Source organism: Macrobrachium rosenbergii, chromosome 52 (assembly GCF_040412425.1).
Source record: "Macrobrachium rosenbergii isolate ZJJX-2024 chromosome 52, ASM4041242v1, whole genome shotgun sequence".
Lineage (NCBI taxonomy): Eukaryota > Metazoa > Arthropoda > Malacostraca > Decapoda > Palaemonidae > Macrobrachium > Macrobrachium rosenbergii.
Genome location: NC_089792.1, coordinates 615,320 through 627,644, shown reverse-complemented (window position 1 = coordinate 627,644; position 12,325 = coordinate 615,320). Strand labels below are relative to the sequence as shown.

The window sequence follows — 12,325 nt, the reverse complement described above, 5'->3', positions numbered from 1 at the left end:
AAGTGAAAGGTCCATTCACTCAGTATACCAGCTCTCTAAAACGGCTTGAGTCCAGTTGCATATAGCTTCCGAACTGCGCAAATACTGACTGACACAAAAAACTATTCATTAATCTTTAAAATGACAAGTGTCCCAGTTTATCTAGTATTTTTTTTTTTTCCGCATCATCTTAAACTGGAGTGTTTTGTATAAGCAAGTGTTTCTTGCTTGATATTTCCTTGGAATATCAGTGAAGGAATCTCGTGAACACTTAATCAGCTAATTTATCACACAACTTGAAATCTGGTGAGTGAGTCATTTTTGGTACTCGCCATAGGGGAGGGTTTAGTGCCCACCGTCGATAAACCTCATGTGGTGTACTGTAGGCATTAGTAAAGGTTGCTTGCGGAGTTCCTTAGGCCTCTAGCTGCAACCCCAACTTTTTAGCCTGGATTTTTAGTTTTCTGCAAAAGAAAACTACTGTGCCGGCTTTCCCTGTCCGTCCGCACTTTTCCTGTCCGTCCTCAGAGCTTAAAAACTACTGAGGCTAGAGGGCTGCAAATTGGTTTGTTGATCATCCACCCTCCAATCATCAAACATAACAAATTGCAGCCCTCAAACCAAAGTAGTTTTTCATTTTATTAAGGTTAAGTTAAAGTTAGCCGTAATCGTGCGTCTGGCAACGATATAGGACAGGCTCATACAGCAGTATACCGAGACTACCGAAAGACAGATCCATTTTCGGTGCCCTTGATTATACGCTGTACAGAAAACTCGATTGGGCCGAAGAAACTTCGGCGCATTTTTTACTTATTTTCTCAAGGTTCCACATTTAGATCCTTCTATCTCATTGTACCTTATCTCTTTTCCTTTATTTTCTGGATCTCTTTACCTTGCTGTCCAACCACTCTAACTTCCCGTTTTAGCCGTCTTTAGTGATGAATGTCTCGAAAGTAGCCCAGTGCTTGGGTTGACGACCTAAATTTCATGTATCAATCAAACTCTGTTCAGAATTTTCCCAGGCACAAATCATCCTTACACCCCAATTCAGAAGAGCTATTTGTTCTTACTAAGTAGCCCTACGTTTCTTGCAGAGTTTCAACGCCCACCTGAAATCTTATCATCGCCGCGTCTTCCTTGGTAAATTCACCCTCTTTTACATTCCCCGCTTACAACGGAGTACATGGCCATTTACAAGAAAAAGCTTCCTTGACGGGCAGAAGCTTGCATAATGCTTAAAGTTTACAGCTACTCCTTCTAAGTCATGATTGAAGTGTTTATGTAAACTGCGTCTGACTTCAACTTTTTTACGAGTTCCGGCGGCTGATTTACATTTTCCTTTTTTTTTTTATTTTCAGTGATGACATCAGTTTCAGACTTTTAGGGAATTTAGTTTAAGAGTGTTTGATGTCTTTTCTTATTTCTGAAAAGACTTTTTCTTACGGCTGTTTAATAAAAACAAAGCCGCCGTAGGAGGGTAGCGCCGTTAGTGCCCCTCATGCGGTGCACTGTAGGCATTACTTAAGGTTCTTTGCAGCGTCCCTTCGACCCCTAGTTGCAACCCCTTTCGTTCCTTTCACTGTACCTCCTTTCATATTCTCTTTCTTCCATCTTACTCTCCACACTCTCTAACAAATGATTCATAGTGCAACTGCTTTGAGGTTTTCCTCCTGTTACACCTTTCAAACCTTTTACTGTCAGTATCCGTTTCAGCGCTGAATGACCTCATAGGTTCCAGTGCTTGGCCTTTGGCCTAAATTCGAGATTTAATTCAATTAAATACAGTTAATCTTGTTCCAACTCAGCATCTTAATTATTATCATTATTATTTGTGAACTTTTATTTTTCATTCTTTTGACGTTTTTAGACTTGATCATATTCTGCATTTTCAATCTCCTGAAAAGCAAATTTATTGATTTGTCTGTCCGTCAGCACTTTTTCTGTCCGCCCTCAGATCTTAAAAACTACTGAGGCAAGAGGGCTTATTAGTTGGTATGTTGATCATCCACCCTCCAATCTTTCATTTTTATTCAAATTGCAGCTCTCTAGCCTCAGTAGTGTTTATTTTATTTTAGGTTACAGTCCAACTATTGACCCCTTTCATCCGTCAGGTACTTCATTCCCTTCATTTTCTGAATCTCTTTTTATCTTGCTGTCCAGCCACTCTAACTCCCTCTTTTCACTGTCTAAGGAGCTGAATGGACGAAAGTACTCCAGATCTCGGCCTGGAAGCCTAAATTTCATTAAACAATCAAGCGATGTTCTCTATATGATGTAAATAAAAAAAAAATTTAAATAATCAGTACAGCTGTTATTTTTGCCTGATGAAAACTGTATAACATTTTGTTGTTAAATGAATAAAACATTGTTGTTCAGTGAAAAACATATTGTTATCCAGTGAATGACATATTGTTACTCAGTGAATGGCATATTGATACTCGGTGAATAACACTGTTACTCAGTGAATAAAATATTGTTATTCAGTGAATAACATATTGTAGCTCAGTGAATAACATCGTTACTCACTGAATAACAACTGAATAACATTGTTACTCAGTGAATAACATTGTTATTCAGTGAATAACATACCGTTCAGTGAATAACACATTGTAGCTCAGGGAATAACATTGTTCCTCACTGAATAACAACTGAATAACATTGTTACTCAGTGAATAACATACTGCAACTCACTGAACAACATTGTTATTCAGTGAATAACAATATGAATATCTAACAACACCTCACAAGATCTTTAACAACTCTCTTCATTCCAGACTCCTCCGTGAGATGTGATTCATCCCTGGACGACGCCACTTTCCAGTTCTCGTTGTGTGCAACAAAAAAAAAAAAATCCACCCGTAACCATGCCGTCGTTCAGAGAGCGGATCACCAGGAAAAAGATCGTCGACTTCGGCAGCAGCGAGCTGCGGAGAGCCCTGACCTTCTTTGACCTGACCCTCTTGGGCATCGGGTCAACTATAGGCGTTGGGTTCTACGTATTGGTCGGAGAGGTCGCTATATATACGGGCCCAGCGGTGGTCGTCTCGTTTCTAATTGCTGGAATTGCTTCTTTATTTGCTGGTGAGTGGGCATCACGTACCCATGTGTGTGTGTGTGTGTGCATGTGTGTGTGTATGTATATATATATATATATATATATATATATATATATATATAAACATAAATATTATACACACATATATATATATATATATATATATATATATATATATATACATATATACATATATATATATATCTGGCCCATATAAAAATGTATATTATTATACATTTGATGGCGTGGATCTGATTCATGCATGATTCATTACCCCATTTCATTTCAAATCACGACTTTCAAATCAACGAATCTTGGTCGAAGAACCTCCATCTCTCATCACACCTCGAGAACATATTTATAAAAAACGCATCTGCAAGACAGGCTAAAAGACACCAAAAACCTGCTTAGTGCTGGTGGGCCATTCTCAAACTCGAAACATTGTCCCAGGAAAAACATTTTGGGAAGGGCATAACCACCAAAGCAAACTGGTTCAAAATGAGAGAAATAACTCGGGGGAACTTTCAACAGGAGACTAAGTCTCGAGAATGGCCTTTTGCGTTATATCTCGAAGACAAAATGGAATAGGAAAACTTTTTCTCTCCCTGAACTTGTGCCATCTAGTTTGAGTATTCCGAAATATTCTCAAGCGTGTGTATGTGTATATATATATATATATATATATATATATATATATATATATATATATATATATATATATATATATATATATATATATATATATATATATATATACATATATATGTATATATACATATATGTATATATATACATACATATATATATATATATATACATATATACATATATATGTATATATGGAACCTCATATAAATAAAAGAACGCGTAGGTTCACTGGCGGTGTCAGTAACATTAAAACCTGATATAAAGTGAAATACCAGATGAAACACAAGACTAACTCCACTTTGAGACACGAGTTTTTGAATCAAATCTAAGAACGGGTCAGGAGTTATCATTCAAGTAATCACTCAATTTCCACAAGGAATATGTAGAAACAGAACCAATGATAATTGCCATCTTGTACTGAAAGAGCCTTACATCACTAACTTAAGAGCACAGGCTTAAAATATGCAAATGAAAAACATTTAAAGCTAAATACTCTGATTGATTCTAAATTTGTTTTGTTGGATGGTCTGTAAGACTGGTATTGCGTAAACAGGGTAGAGCTTGGGCAATTCATAAAACAGCAAAAGAGTACAAAACAGCTTTAAAAATTCTTATACAATTCCAGGTCTATGTTATGCAGAGTTTGGAGCAAGAGTCCCCAAAGCCGGGTCAGCCTACATCTACAGCTATGTTTGTGTTGGAGAATGCGTTGCCTTCATAATTGGATGGAATCTCGTCTTGGAATACATCATCGGTAAGTGGGAATTCTAGCTATAGTTATGACTGTATGCTAACGAATGTCTTGATGAAAGTGTTAGCTAGTCAAGTCACTGATCAACGTTACAAAGCACATTTCAAATTTCCTTTTCAAATCCAGTTTGTTTCTATTGTAGCATTACAAAACATTTCAAGTTTCTTTTTCAATCCAGTTTGTTTCTATTGCAGCATTATAAAATACATTTCAAGTGTCCTTTTCAGTCCAGCTTGTTTCTACTGTAGCATTACAAAACACATTTCCAGTTTCCTTTTCAAATCCAGTTTGTTTCTATTGTAGCATTACAAAACTAATTTCAAGTCTCCTTTTCATTCCAGTTTGTTTCTATTGTAGCATTACAAAACACATTCCAAGTTTCCTTTTCAGTCCAGTCTGTTTCTATTCTACCATTACAAAACACATTTCATGTTTATTTTTCAGTCCAGTTTATTTCTACTGTAGCATAAAGGGCTGAATCTGACCCTTTCATGGTGTCTCTCAGTGATATGGTCTCTCATCTACCTTCTCTAATTTCTGTAATCCTCAAAATCCCCTCTTGTACAGCTCATTCATATGCAGATGATTTTACTCTTCACAGGTTATCCTTCTCTCTACAACCTTCTGCGGAAGCTTCTTTTCATCCTTACTTGACATTATGTCCTGTTAATAATGAACTGGGTTATACCCCTGATTAGTCCACAGGGAGTCTTTGTCATTTATAGCTACCATGACCAGTTTACTTACTATTCCATTATCCCGAACTCATTCCATCTTTGCAAAACAATCTTTGCATGAATCAAGAAGTAAACAGTAAAAGGTCCAGGAGAGATCTTATCATGGACTGACCAAGACTTTATTCAAGAAGCTGGGTATTCCCTGCAGTTGCAACATTTATTATCTGGGCAATCTCTTGAGTCTACGTGGGACTTGTCTGTTTCTTAACAGAGTACTGTCCTGATAATTGGGACCTTCTTAAATGTTTTTATCTGATAACTGGCCAGGCGTTTCCACCTTCGATTGATTTCCACATAGTCACAAAATCACTATTCCTTAATTGAGCTACAGATAATAAATTGCTCTTGAATAGGCTTCTGGCTTGTCTGCTCTTTCAACTTTCTCTTACAGTATATACTGAGGTTCTCAGTCCTGATAGATACAGTGTACAAGTCTTGTGAGGATACACTCATCTCACCATTTCTTCAAAATCATTTGATTAAAGAATTTGGAATTTCCTACCCTTCTACTTATTTCCTGTATACCTTGTTTTCTTTTAAGAGATGAGGCTGTCCATTAATATCCAAATATCACAGAAGACTGGGCAGTTTTAGATGACTATGTCAGCCTCAGTAGATGACTAAATATACAACCCAATAGAGTAGATTATAATCACTTCTAACTCTCCTGAAGTATAAGTTATTCCCAAGGTAATAAGAATGATTTCTTTGGAAAATAATATAAGACATACAATACATTATGCATACATACATACACGAGCCACTGCACATACCCACCCAAGCAACCAATCACACGCTTGCAATCATCCACGAATAATTCTCTTCCCACTCTCCCAGGGGCATCAAGCGTGGCGAGAGGATTTAGCAGTTACATAGACGTCCTGGGAAACAAGGTCATGTCGGACTGGCTGACGGAGAACTTGCCTATAGATGTCGGGTTTCTCTCTGACTATCCGGATTTCTTATCCTTCGGTCTGATAATCTTCATATCCGGTAGGGAAACTGTCTCACTATTTATTTTAGGTTGTTATTTTGAAACCCATTGAAAAATTCTTCAAAGTAGTTGGAGATGCAGTAATTTTTAGTAATTTTTAGTTTTCTGTAAAAGAAACTATTGTGGCGGCTTTGTCTGTCCGTTCGCACTTTTTCTGTCCGCCCTCAGATCTTAAAAACTACTGAGGCTAGACGGCTGCAAATTGCTATGTTGATCATCCACCTTCCAATCATCAAACACACCAAATTACGGTCCCCTAGCCTCAGTAGGTTTTATTTTTTTTAAGGTTAAAGTTAGCCGTAATAGTGCTTCTGGCAACGATACAGTATAGGCCACCACCGTGCCGTGGTTAATGTTTCATGGGCCGCGGCTCATACAGCATTATACCTAGACCACCGAAAGACAGATCTATTTTCGGTGGTCTTGATTATACACTGTACAGAAAACTCGATTGCGCCGAAGTAACTTCGGCGCATTTTTTACTCGTTTAATGTAGATTTTGCTCCAAGATGTCAATTTTGCATTAATGATTTACAGGACTGTTAGCTATTGGAATAAAGGAGTCATCGACGGTCAACAACGTTTTTTCCAGCCTCAACTTGGTCATTGTGATATACGTCATCATTGCTGCTGCTATTAATGGTAAGAAATACATTTACAATAAGTTTATATACATATATATATATATATATATATATATATATATATATATATATTTATATATATATATATATATATATATATATATATATATATATATATATATATATAATATATATATATATATATATATATATATTATAGAGACATACATATATAAATTTATATACGTATATACATTTATGTATATATATGTATTTACACATATGTGTAAATATATATATATATATATATATATATATATATATATATATATATATATATATATATATATATATATATATATATATATATATATACACTCGTATATATGTATATATATATATATATATATATATATATATATATATATATATATATATATATATATATATATATATATATATATAATTCCTCTTCTACGACATGAGTGAAACCTTAGCACAGCCGCATTTCGCTCGTTATCTTCTGAATAATAATAATAATAATAATAATAATAATAATAATAATAATAATAATAATATGGGATATTCCTTTCCGGTACCCCAAACTTTTAGACCACAAAGTATTTTTGATAAATTTCCTAATCTATAAACTACTTTCGTCTCTCCCTGTCACTGCTTTCACTACCCGTCCATTTTCCACCATGAATACGACGCGAATGAAACATCACTCTCTCTTTTGGGGAGAGAGAGAGAAACACTACTCGAGTTAAAAAGGCAGAAAAAATCGCTTGGGAAAAGAATCATCACTCTCTCTTCGAGTTTAAAAGCATGGCTTAACCTTCGGTACTGGGGAGAGAGGATCAGCCCTTTAGAATTTTGTGGAAGAAAAGACACAGGAGAGAGAGAGTTTGGAGAGAGAGAGAGAGAGAGAGAGAGAGAGAGAGAGAGAGAGAGAGAGAAATGAAACTGGTAGTAGCACGGTGTCCTGAAGGAATGGAACTGATTGCTTGATTGCTATCTATCAATTTATCTATGTACAGTGTTTGTGTACATATATTTGTATGTATATATATATATATATATATATATATATATATATATATATATATATATATATATATATATATATATATATATATATATATATATATATATATATATACATACAAATATATGTGTGTGTGTGTATGTCTATGTACATGAAATCTACATTACCGTTTCAAGTATAGCACTTCATATTCATCTATTTCATTTATATATTTTTTCCCCCTCCTCTTGGTGAGAAATGACAGCCAGGCTTGGAAACTTTCAGCCGCGGCGAGTTAATTTACATATTCTGTGCAACCGAACCAAGGGAACCTCATAACATAAGCAATGAACAATGTCTCCCCCGAGATCGTTTCGTATGTAAATACATTCTCTCTCTCTCTCTCTCTCTCTCTCTCTCTCTCTCTCTCTCTCTCTCTCTCTCTTTGCCTAGATCATACATTGATAAATGGCGGTTATGTGGCGGAGTTGTTTTTCTTTTTTGGGAGGGTGGGTGTCGTAATATTGTGGGTTACGTAAGGTTTTATGTTAAGGACGATGACGATAATAATAATAATAATAATAATAATAATAATAATAATAATAATAATAATAATAATAATAATAATTATTATTATTATTATTATTATTATCTTGGTGATTACACTTTTTTCGTTGCTTTACGTTAAGGATTTGCCAACATATTTGATATAATAATAATAATAATAATAATAATAATAATAATAATAATAATAATAATAATAATAAATAAAACTTATTATCGTAATTCTGGTGATTATATAACATGACATTTTTTGGAAGGTTGTACGCTTAGAATTTGTCAACTAATAATAATAATAATAATAATAGAAAAATCCCAGTGGATCTTGTTAGTCCTCCCACGGGTGACACAGCCACCCACCTCCTGCAAACCGGTTTGTCCGTCCTGGGTGGGGCGGGGTCGGTAGGGGAATGGGAGGATGGGGGAGACATTCACCCTCCTCTGCAAACCTGTTTGTCCTCCCACGGGTAGCAGTAGGGGAGACATGACAAATCCGCCCACCCCCTACAAACCGGCTTGTCCGTCCTTGGTGGGGACGGGGTGGGTAGGGGAATGGGAGGATAGGGAAGACATTCACCCTCCTCCTGCAAATCTGTTTGTCCGCCCAGGGTAGGGGAATCGAGCAGATTTCCAAAAGCTGTCTGCAAAGATTTATTTTTAAATATACATACCCATACATAACAGTGGATTTGTTTCTCCATTAATAATAATAATTATCTTCATCAATAAGATTATTAAGATACGAAGAACTAAGCAAAGGAATTAATAATAATAATAATAATAATAATAATAATAATAATACGAAGCCTCATCTGTAATACTATGATGATAACGAAAAACGAAGCATAATAATAATAATAATAATAATAATAATAATAATAATAACAATAATAATAATCCTAGTCTCTCTAACTATTTCAGATTTGCTGTGTCCCTACCATTCTTTGTCCCCTTTATCGCTATTTCCCTTACGTATATGAGTAATATATGTGTGTATGTGATAAGAGATCATAAAACACAACAACGAAATAAATGAGTTACTTAAGACCGATATGTTAAACAAATAACTTTTGTATTCCACTTACACTGCTTGCATAGACATTTGTTAATGTTGTCTTACGAACTCCCGAGATTTTTACTGGAATTTATTACATAATTTTAATTATGACTGCATGAAATACAGTACTCCGTGTATTATATGTCCACACATTATACAGATATATATATACTGTATATATATATATATATATATATATATATATATATATATATATATATATATATATATATGTTACAGTGAATCTGTATAATCAGGGAATATATATATTCTCTGATATTTTCAGGAATGCATAATGTCTGATTCACTCAGAGGATATGTATATTCCTGAAACTTTTAGTGAATATACAGATTCCTGAATCGTGTTTAGTATGAAAGAACAATGAAATAAATAGCTGAAACGATAAACAAAGCCTTGTTTTCACAATGTAAACTTGTATGGTATGGTAGAATAATGGAATAAATCACTAAAAACAGTAATACACGTCTGTAATATTTTATTTATCACATAAAACACTTGGATGTAACAAAATTTATTATGAACAGAAAATAAAACTTGTCTGTCACAAAATACTCATTTAAAATAAAACTAGTAAAAAAATAATAAGGATCGTTCTAATATTTAGAACGAAGCCTTGTTTTCACAATGCAAACTTGCATGACATCGTGAGTTGCATTTAACTTTCAGCTTAAAACATTTACATCGATTTGTTTGACAACGTTTTGAACCAGCACAGTTGCATTTGGCGAAACCTTGACCACCTGACTTTGACTCTTGCTGCACAGCAGTTCGAAGCGAAACAATCCTATCGGTTGTCACATGGTCTTTTGAATACAGTTCATACGTACATAAATCAAACTAATTCCTGGTATATTTCCACTCAGTATACCACTCTTCACTGCAATCGTGTAACTGTCATTTTCGTTAATATCCATAATTATTCCCATGATATTCCTTGATCCCCCGACCCTATCCACCATTGGTATCGGAATCGTTACATTGTTCCCGACGTTTCCACGGTCCATAATACGACGACTTCGTTTAACCATACGTTCAGCTTGAAAAGCTGTGCTTCGCACGCACGTTTTCGCTGAGAGGTAATATTCTTTTGACGAACGGAGAGTGGTGATGTTGGTTCGACAGCAGGTGGTTCAGCAGTAACTGGTTCGACAGCAGATGGTTCGGCAGTAACTTGTTCGACAGCAGGTGGTTCGACAGCTGCAGAGAGAGAGAGAGAGAGAGAGAGAGAGAGAGAGAGAGAGAGAGAGAGAGAGAGAGAGAGAGAGAGAGAAAGAGAAACATTACACTCACTACAATCCACATAATAACATAAAAATACAGTGTATTGAGGGAAATTTGTTATCCGTTCGACCATAAGGATACCCTACTGACTAACCTCTAATCACAGTCGTGCACAATACTCCCAGTGCAGTGAATTGTTCGACAGCAGGTGGTTCAGCAGTGACTTGTTCGACAGCAGGTGGTTCAGCAGTAACAGGTTCGACAGCAGGTGGTTCAGCAGTAACTGGTTCGACAGCAGGTGGTTTAGCAGTAACTGGTTCGACAACAGGTGGTTCATCTGAAGTTGTTTCTTCCGTAATTACTGCCAGCAAATCGTCCTCACTTTGGAGACGGTGAATTACATCATGTGGAAGAGCTGAAGTTGTCAGTCCTACTTTTGCATCGGATCCAAACAATGCAGCAAATGGTGACCTTCTAATGCCAGAATGGTAGCTAGAGTTTTTTTGAAACTGCACAAATTTTAAACCAACTGTCCAGTCTGTTGTATTATTATCACTCAACCAGGCTACCAACATATCTTTAATATCACAGTTTGCTCGTTCAACTGACCCCTGGCTCTGAGGATGTCTAGGTTTTCCATGAACCATTACAAGATCAGGCCAAAGCAGTTTAAGTTCTGTAATAACACAAGCAGTAAACTCCGATCCGTTGTCACTTTGTAGAATTTCCGGTGCACCAAGTAAAAGAAAAATATCCAACAGCTGATACGCAACTTCTGCAGCACGTTTTGATGTGAGAGGTCTCAATACACAGAACTTTGTAAGATGATCTTGGTAGACCATTATCCACTTATAGTTGCCTTGCTTCATCGCCTACATGTCTACAAGGTCAACTTGTGATCTGGAGCCAAAGTTCTTTGTCAGAATAGGTCGAACAACAGTCCCTTTGGTTGTTGGTCGCTTACGTTTACGCTGACATTCGATGCACAGTGATTTGTAAATAGATATTGCATCATGGGTAATGTTGGCATACTTTTTAGATAATTCCTTTACCATCTTATCGCGCCCTCCGTGGCCAGTTGCAATATGAGCACGCTTAATAATGTCGAATGTATCCTCCAATGTAGCAAAATAGATAGGATCTTCATTGGCAGTCCGTCTTCTAATCAACTTGAGAACATCACCACACTTGAGGATCTCCTTCTTCTTCAGAAGGTAGTATTCATGAGGCGTCTTTTGCCTGACTTGTCAATTGCTGTCAGTTCTGAAATAATTTCATTATACTGTTCTTTTTGGAAGCAAGACAGATTTCTTTCCTTCACTTCTTTGGAATAATTCTTCCCGAAAATGTGCTTCTAAATCACGCTCAGTTGGATTTGCCATGGTGTTGACAGTAGGAAGGATGGCGTATGACTGGGGGTTATAGCACCGGGGTTGGAAGGTGGTAATTAGATGGACTCCTACCATGGTTCGTTAGTTCAGTGGTTTACATTGTGTTTACATTTAAGTTTACATTGTGAAAACAAGGCTTTGTTTATCGTTTCAGCTATTTATTTCATTGTTCTTTCATACCAAACACGATTCAGGAATCTGTATAATAATAAGACCGAATAATCAGGGAATATGTATATTCACTAAAATTTCAGGAATATACATATCCTCTGAGTGAATCAGACATTATGCACATTCC

At 35.9% G+C, this 12,325-nt stretch overlaps 1 protein-coding gene across 2 annotated transcripts in view; it reads left to right on the top strand.

The window, feature by feature from the left end:
• Nucleotides 1-12,325, top strand: part of LOC136833986 (high affinity cationic amino acid transporter 1-like) — a 44,319-nt gene that overhangs the window by 17,298 nt on the left and 14,696 nt on the right. For both annotated transcript variants that reach the window (XM_067096258.1, XM_067096259.1), the window contains exons 2-5: nt 2,754-3,060; nt 4,308-4,436; nt 6,008-6,163; nt 6,702-6,806. In XM_067096258.1, coding sequence (XP_066952359.1) covers nt 2,844-3,060; nt 4,308-4,436; nt 6,008-6,163; nt 6,702-6,806 — 607 coding nt within the window. In that variant the 5' untranslated portion in view covers nt 2,754-2,843. The remainder of the gene's footprint in view (nt 1-2,753; nt 3,061-4,307; nt 4,437-6,007; nt 6,164-6,701; nt 6,807-12,325) is intronic.